The following is an 8,034-nucleotide window of genomic DNA, read 5'->3' as shown; positions in this document are numbered from 1 at the left end:
GGGTATTTTATATGGGGGGCTCTGTGTGGTACTAGTATTATCAGGGGTATTATCTGTTTCTGCCATATAGTATTGGGGAGCACAGCGGAACAGTATTGGGGGTGTTAGGATGATTTGTCCAGAAGATGGGAGGATGATGGAAAAGTAGTAAACTAAGATTTTTTTTTGTCAAACTGCAGACGAAAAATGGCCGAAAAATGGTGTCTGGTCTGAAGGTCTGAAAGGAGAAGATGAGGAAAGAGAACATCTACATCAACAGAGACGTCACTGGAAGTAAGAGGTATGTGGCGCTGTATTACCCTGTATGTTCTGTAGTGATAGGAGCAGGGGTCATAGCAGGGGTCATCGCGGTCATATAGGGTGCGACCAGGACTGGGAGGTGGAGGTTCAGACAAACTGACGCGGTCTGACTTTGTTTCTTACACCGTGCGTTCACACAATTATGTACAGGATTCGTAGGATTGGAGATTCGAAAGATTCGATATATTCGAGAACCTTTTCGGATTCGGATTCGAAAAAAATTGGATTCGTCCCACCTCTAGTTTTTATTTTAAATTTTTTACGGTGTTCATCTGAGAGGTTAGGTCATGTGATATTTTTATAGAGCCAGTCGATACGGACGCAGCGATACCTAAGGCCTCATTCACACGACCGTTGTTGTGTTCCGTTCCGTAAAATGGGGATCCGTTGTTCTGTGATCCGTTTCCGTTTTTGTTTCCGTGTGTCTTCCTTGATTTTTGGAGGATCACCAGACATGAAGGAAAGTAAAAAAAAGTCTAAGTCAAGTTTGCCATGCAAATGGTAGGAAAAAAACGGACGCGGACGCGGATGACAATCTTGTGTGCCTCCGCGTTTTGTCACGGTCCCATTGACTTGAATGGGTCCGCGAACCGTTTTCCGTGAAAAAAATAGGACAGGTTATATTTTTTTGACGGACTGGAACCACGGATCATGGACACGGATGACAAACAGTGCATTAGCCGAGGTTTCAACGGACCCATTGAAAGTCAATGGGTCCGCAGAAAATCACGAAAAATGGAACAACAGACACGGAATAAAACAACGGTCGTGTGCATGAGGCCTAATATGTATACTTTTTGATCGCTTGCTGTTGTACTTTTTGTGATGTAAGGTACAAAAAAATTGTTTATTTAGCACAGTTTTTATTTTTTATTTTTTTACGGTGTTCATCTGAGGGGTTAGGTTATGTGATATTTTTATAGAGCCGGTCGATACGGACGCGGCGATATTATTTATGTAAGTTTTATACAATGATTTCATTGTTGAAGCAAAAAAAATCATGTTTTAGTGTCTCCATATTCTGAGAGCCATAGTTTTTTCAGTTTTTGGGCGATTATCTTAGGTAGGGTCTCATTTTTTGCGGGATGAGATGATGGTTTGATTGGCACTATTTTGGGTTGCATATGACTTTTTGATTGTTTGCTAGTACACTTTTTGTGATGTAAGGTGACAAAAAATGGTTTATTTAGCACAGTTTTTATTTTTTATTTTTTACGGTGTTCATCTGAGAGGTTAGGTCATGTGATATTTTTATAGAGCCGGTTGATACGAACGTGGCGATACCAAATATGTATACTTTTATCTTATTTATGTAACTTTTACACAACAACAGCTTTTTTCAAACAACAAAAATAATGTTTTAGTGTCTCCATATTCTGAGCCATAGTTTTTTTATTTTTTGGGCGATTGTCTCAGGTAGGGGCTCATTTTTTGTGGGATGAGGTGACTGTTAGATTGGTACTATTTTGGTGGGCAAACCCCTTTTTGATCGCTTGCTGTTGTACTTTTTGTGATGTAAGGTGACAAAAAAATTGTTTATTTAGCACAGTTGTTATTTTTTATTTTTTACGGTGTTCATCTGAAGGGTTAGGTCATGTGATATGTTTATAGAGTCGGTCGATATGGACGCGGCGATACCTAATATGTATACTCCCCCCCCCCCCCCTATTTTTTACCAATTTTTTACCAATTTTTTTTTACTTTATTTGGGGAAAATGACGTTTTTGTTTATTTTTACTTGAAACTTTTAATTTTTTGGGGGGAAAACTTTATTTTTTAAACCTTTTTTTTTTCACTTTATTTTTTGTCCCACTTTGGGACTTGAACTTTTGGGGGTATATTCCTTTACAATGCATTCCAATACTTCTGTATTGGAATGCATTGGCTGTATGAGTAATACTGTGTGTATTACTCATACAGCTTCCGGGGCCTGTGAGATCTAGGGGGCTTCACCGATAGCACTGCCACCGCACCAGGTAAAAGACGCAAACCTCAGGTCTGAATTGACCTGCGGTTTGCGGCGATCGCCGACACGGGGAAGTCACTGGACCTCCCCGCGCATTTAGCCAAGGTGCCTGCTCAATGATTTGAGCAGGCACCTTGTTCCGATCACCGCCCGCCGGAGTGTTTCCCAATTGAGTACTGGGAAAATGGGTGAGGTTGGGTGTACACAAAATTTTGCTATGAGGCCCTCTAAGATTTGTGTATGTCCATGCTTAAAGTGCATTGTATCCAGTACTGTACATTTCTGTTTAAAGGGAACTTGTCACATAGAGCTGCAGGCAGTGTGTTATAGAGCAGGAGGAGTTGATGAGTTGAGCAGATTAATACATAGTTTAATAGGAAAACATTCAGTAAAAATTGTAATTTATACATTTAAATTCATGCTCATTCTGGGCTTTGAAGTCAAAGAGATGGTCTTATCAGTGATAGACAGCCTTCCCTATATGACTGTGTACACACATAGCTCTCAATCACTGATAGAACAGCCCTCTTGACTTCAAAGCCCAGAATGAGCACAGGCATAAATGGGTAAATTAACAGTTTTACTGAATCTTTTACTAAAAAACTATACATCAATCTACTCCTAACATGCTGTCTGCAGATAACTTTCGATTTTCATGGTTACAGGTTCCCTTTAAACTAATTTACCAAAATTGCATAGAGAATGAATGGATATAAAAACAAGGCATTCCGTTAGTATGCCTGGATTACCATTGACTAGATTTCCTGGAATGAAGAGTGATGAAGAAATCTTATAATGACGAAACTTTGTAAATAAAGGTGAGCAAATTTTTTACTAATTCACCTGATTTGGTGGCACCCCTGAGGAAGCTGGACTTTACCGGCGATACGCGTCGGGCGTCTTTCTATTGACTGAGGTCCTCCTATATAGTCCAGGCTTCATACTTTAGTACTCTATTCTTTTTAGGGTACTTTCACACTAGCGTTAAAGTTTTCCTGTATTGATTTCCGTCATAGGGGCTCAATACCGGAAAAAAACGCATCAGTTTTATTAATGGTAAGCAATCCGTTCAGTATGCATCAGGATGTCTTCCGTTCCGTTCCTTTTACAGTATTTGGCCGGAGAAATTTGGCCGCCCCAAATTCCGGAGCACTTCCATTTCCATTGAAATGTATTAATGCCGGATCCGGTACCTAGTGTTCCAGAAAAACGGGTCCAGTTCCCGGTCTGCACATACGCAGACCTTTAAATCTGTGAAAAAAATAAAGGATCCGGTTTTCCGGATGACACCGGAAAGACGGATCCAGCATTGCAATGCATTTGTTAGATGGATCCGTATCCGGTTCCGGAAACAAATGATATCCGTTTGTATACGGATTTCCAGATCCGGCAGGCAGTTCTGGCAATGGAACTGCCTGCCGTATGCTTCTAACGCTAGTGTGAAAGTACCCTTAGGTATCATTTCATGTTATTTGATGCTACATTATTATTTATTTATTGTTAATTCTTTATTTGACATTGCATTGTACTTTCCTTTGTCTCGGACTATACATGTTGTGTCCTTATCTGTGGACTTTGGTGGATGCTGTGTTTGTGTTTGGTTTTATTCTTACCAGCACATGGTTTATTGTATACAATTTTTTAAATGTCTGTATGTCTATGTAGTCTAATAAAATTGCTTCATTGATTTTATACTTTATAGATGTGCACATTATTACGGTTCTCTGGGCCTTGTGGCTTTTTTGTGTGTTCAACAACGCAGGTGATGCAGAAAAATCTGAGCATTTATATGCTCACACCTAATTAATAAAACAATAAAATACTAAAATGTGAAACAGTTCGTCTTATACAACATTCATCCAACTGTTTCCATTTATTTGACAGCAGTTCTGTTGAGTAATGGAAGAGGACGCCAATATAACAAGAAGCATCAGCTCCTTTATCCTACTGGGATTCCCCACTTCTCGACCAGTTCAAATTCTGCTCTTCTTGATTTTTTTTTTTATATATCTTTTAACCATTGTGGAAAACCTGATTATCATAATTTCAATTTGGACTAATTCCAAACTGCATAAGCCAATGTACTTTTTCCTAGGGCACCTATCCTTCTTGGAAACATGGTATGTTACCGTCACCGTGCCCAAGCTACTTTCTGTATTTGTAGCTGAAAGTCGAGAAATTTCACTTACTTCTTGCATGGTACAGCTATACTTCTTCATTGCCTTGGTGTGCACTGAGTGTATTTTACTGACTGTCATGGCCTTTGACCGTTATGTGGCCATCTGTAATCCCTTACATTATGTTACTATCATGAATTGGAATTTCTGCATCCTCCTGGCATTTGGATCATGGTTCACTGGCTTTCTTACATCGCTGATTAAAGTTTATTACATTTCCCGTGTCACCTTTTGTCGTTCCAATGTTATAAATCACTTCTACTGTGATGTCTCACCCATTCTCAATCTCGCCTGTACAGACATGAAGTTAGCTGAGCTTGTTGACTTTGTACTTGCCTTATTGATACTTTTGGTACCATTGCTCTTAACATTTGTATCCTACAGCTGTATTCTACACACTGTTCTTTCCATTCCCACCTCCAGTGGGAGACAAAAGGCCTTTTCGACTTGTACATCTCATTTGGTTGTCGTTGTTATATTCTATGCAGCCACCCTCTTTATGTATGCTAGGCCAAATAGGGCCAGGGCTGTTGACTACAACAAACTGGTGTCTGTCATCTACACAGTAATAACACCTTTACTCAACCCAATGATATACTGTTTGAGGAATAAGGAGGTTCAGCAAATTTTAAACAAAATGTTGTTTTCTAAAAATTCGGAATTCTAAGGGCTCTTTCACAAGAGCGGATGCTGTGTGGGTAATCTGCTGCGTAAAAGTGATCTCTTTGATCTTTTTACTACAAAATCACAGTGAGATAAAGTTGTCCCCGTGATTTTGTAGTAAAAAGGTAACAGAGAGGCACGGAGCATTATCAGTCATGTTACTGCTCCTTGTCTGCTGTCCGGAATGGGGCTTGGCACTCTTTCATGCAGTTGATTCCACGCATGGGATCTGCTTGTGTGAAAGATCCCTAAGTCTCATGCACATGACTGTATTACAGCTCTGCACTGTATGGAGCCATAATAGGGCACCCACAAAGGTGCATGCAGTACATAGGCACAATAAGGTTCTGAATCGATTCCACCTGAATTTATCATTTATCAAAAACTGGAATTTTACCCCAGTCTTTGGTATCTCCTGTGCTTTGGAAGACGTGATTAATTTGTGTAGAGGTGTATTCCTTGCCATAAATTAGGCGCACCCTTTGGCAGTCTGTGCACCTGGTAGCTGGAGAAGATTTTAATTATTTCTGCCAGTAAACTGGCATAAATGATAGGGAATGTACCACTTCCTGCACTATGTCCCTGCCACCTCCCCCTTTTCAGTATGTGGTAAGGGCAGCGTTCTTGTGCCTAAATCTTAGCAAAATGGCATTCAAAAAGTTTTTTTTAATGCAAGTTTCTAGTATAGAGGGTTATGGTAAATGACTCCCATAGTCTATAAGCAGGTTGAGTATAATTTTCTAAAATGTTCAAATTTGGGTTTACAATATCAGTCATGTAATTTTGTAATATAATTGAATAAAAACGTGGAAAAGTATGTCTTGCTCTCTTTTCCTAGCAGATGGGCGATGCTGTCAATGATTGCCAAACATGGCTGCTTTCTTCTCAAAACAGCACTACACCTGTCCACAGGTTGCGTCTGGAATTGCAGATCAGCATCATTCACTTCAAGGCAGCTGAACTGAAATACAAGACACAACCCAGTGGACAGATGTAGTGCTTTTTGTGGAACAAAGCAGCCATTTTTTTCTATTGCAGGACAACCCCTTTAATTTAGACTTACGTCACAGTAATACATACAGATGGAAATCATGCAAATGGTAAATCATATCCTAGAAAGCACAACAAGGTTAGAACCATTGAAAAAGACTATTGCATGGCTGAAACATTGTCTTTAATATACTGTATGTGTATGACAGGCCGAACTGGATGGACAAATGTCTTTTTTCGGCCTTATGTACTATGTTACAGCATGAAATGGACTTTTGATCTATATCTGAAGCTGGGTACAGTGGCATTTTCTTCTAGGACTAGTACAGATTCCTGGTAATGGTGGAGCCACTGATGCGCAACCAATACCTTATGGTGCTGAGGGACAATTTGGGATTAATTAAAATCATTCATATTAGCGTCTAGAGAAAACAGGGTAGAGGTAGTTCATTCTTAAGCATACTATTGAGTTATATTGTAACAGCTGGGATAAACCTCAAAACTTGATGTATTTCTCTATTGCAGTAAAAGAAAGAATGTTGCTGTAGTGATGCATCATTTATTACATTCCACTCCTCACATGTTTCCTTTTTGTCAATTTTAGACCTTTTCTCTCTACGGAGGCACGGAGTTCCTGTAGAAACACATTTGCTTTCTGCCAGTCCTGTGGAACAAACCCTGTTCTGCTCCATACATTTACAGCACAATGAGAAGCTTCTGTTGAGTGGCGTACATATACTGACCTGGGGTGGCACAAGCTCAGTATCTAGTGTGATATACAGCCGAGCTCCCGTTACAATGGCTAAGTTCTGAGTTAGCTCCAATGATGACCGTTTAACCCCTGGTACTGTGCTCGATAATGACTGTTGCATCTAAGAGGTGGACAATGAGAAGAGCTCCATCTGCATCCAGGTGACCTCCTCTGAACGTGATGGTTGTCATGGCAGCCAGATGCCCAACAACGGCTTCAGGGTATGTCATCTAAGAAAGCTGAGACAGGGTCTTGTAGGCTGTCAGTTGATTACTGACAGGTATAATATGCTTTTTTATCTTTTCATTCACATAGCTGTATGAAAACTTAATTTTTTGCAGGACAAATTGCATTTTTAATGACACCATTTACTATTTTATATTATGTAATGGGAGCTGGAAAAAATCTAAATGGGGTGGAATTTGAAAAAAAATGCAATTCCGCCATTGCTTTATGGGTTTTGCGGTGTTCACAGTGCAGTCATATTTCTATGTTAAAAGTGTTGTGCTGTTTAATGCACATGCAATCCGCCTGCAGTAAAGAATAAACTGACACTGCCCTGGCACTGATTCTCCTGGCAGGGCACTGTTTACTCAGCTGCAGTAGTGATGTTACATGCAACATGTGACCACTGCAGCAGAGATGAGCGAGCCTCTTGAGATTTGGTTCGGTTCAGAATTGCTGAATGTTTGAAAAAAGTTCGGTTTGGAGCCGAATTTCTTCAGGCTCAATCGAAGTTGCTCAGTTTGTCCTGAAAATTGGTATATAATTCCCTCTAGTCTCCTAGGACTCATACACTGCCAGCACATGTGTTATGCTTTTTCATATTCCAAAGCTTCCAAAAACTATCCCTTATCAGGGGCAGATGATGATTAACCCATAGGATCCCAGTGCCGTACATGTATGGCACTGCAGCTTCAGCCATATGGTACATGTTGGAAGGCAAGCAGCAGTTTGATCGAGGCAGCAGCAGCCTTACGGAAGATGATGGTTGGCAGGCCGCAGCCGTGGCATGATGGAAGTGGTGGCAGGGGCATAGCTAAATGCTCATGGGCGCTAGTGCAACAGTTCAGCTTGGGCCCCCTTCCCTTTGTGCTTTGTGACAAGGGGCAGGGGTGCACCTAGCCTTTCTGCTGCCTAAGGCAAAAAATTGAAACTGCACCCTCCCCATGCCAAATTCTCAACCT

General features: G+C 40.5%; 1 protein-coding gene across 1 annotated transcript; it reads left to right on the top strand.

Moving 5' to 3' along the window:
* Nucleotides 1–4,165: 4,165 nt before the first annotated feature.
* On the top strand, nucleotides 4,166–5,110 carry LOC120990814 (olfactory receptor 6B1-like). The gene has a single exon (XM_040419716.1). The coding sequence runs from the start codon at nucleotides 4,166–4,168 to the stop codon at nucleotides 5,108–5,110; it is 945 nt and encodes a 314-aa protein (XP_040275650.1).
* Nucleotides 5,111–8,034: the final 2,924 nt, after the last annotated feature.

This window comes from Bufo bufo, chromosome 2 (genome assembly GCF_905171765.1).
Source record: "Bufo bufo chromosome 2, aBufBuf1.1, whole genome shotgun sequence".
NCBI classification, from domain to species: Eukaryota; Metazoa; Chordata; class Amphibia; order Anura; family Bufonidae; genus Bufo; species Bufo bufo.
The sequence above is the reverse complement of the archived record's forward strand: the minus strand, read 5'-3'. Positions and strand labels throughout refer to the sequence as shown.

Excerpts from the sequence above, each read along its gene's own strand:
- LOC120990814 (XM_040419716.1), top strand. The coding sequence starts at position 4,166 with ATGGAAGAGGACGCCAATATAACAAGAAGCATCAGCTCCTTTATCCTA.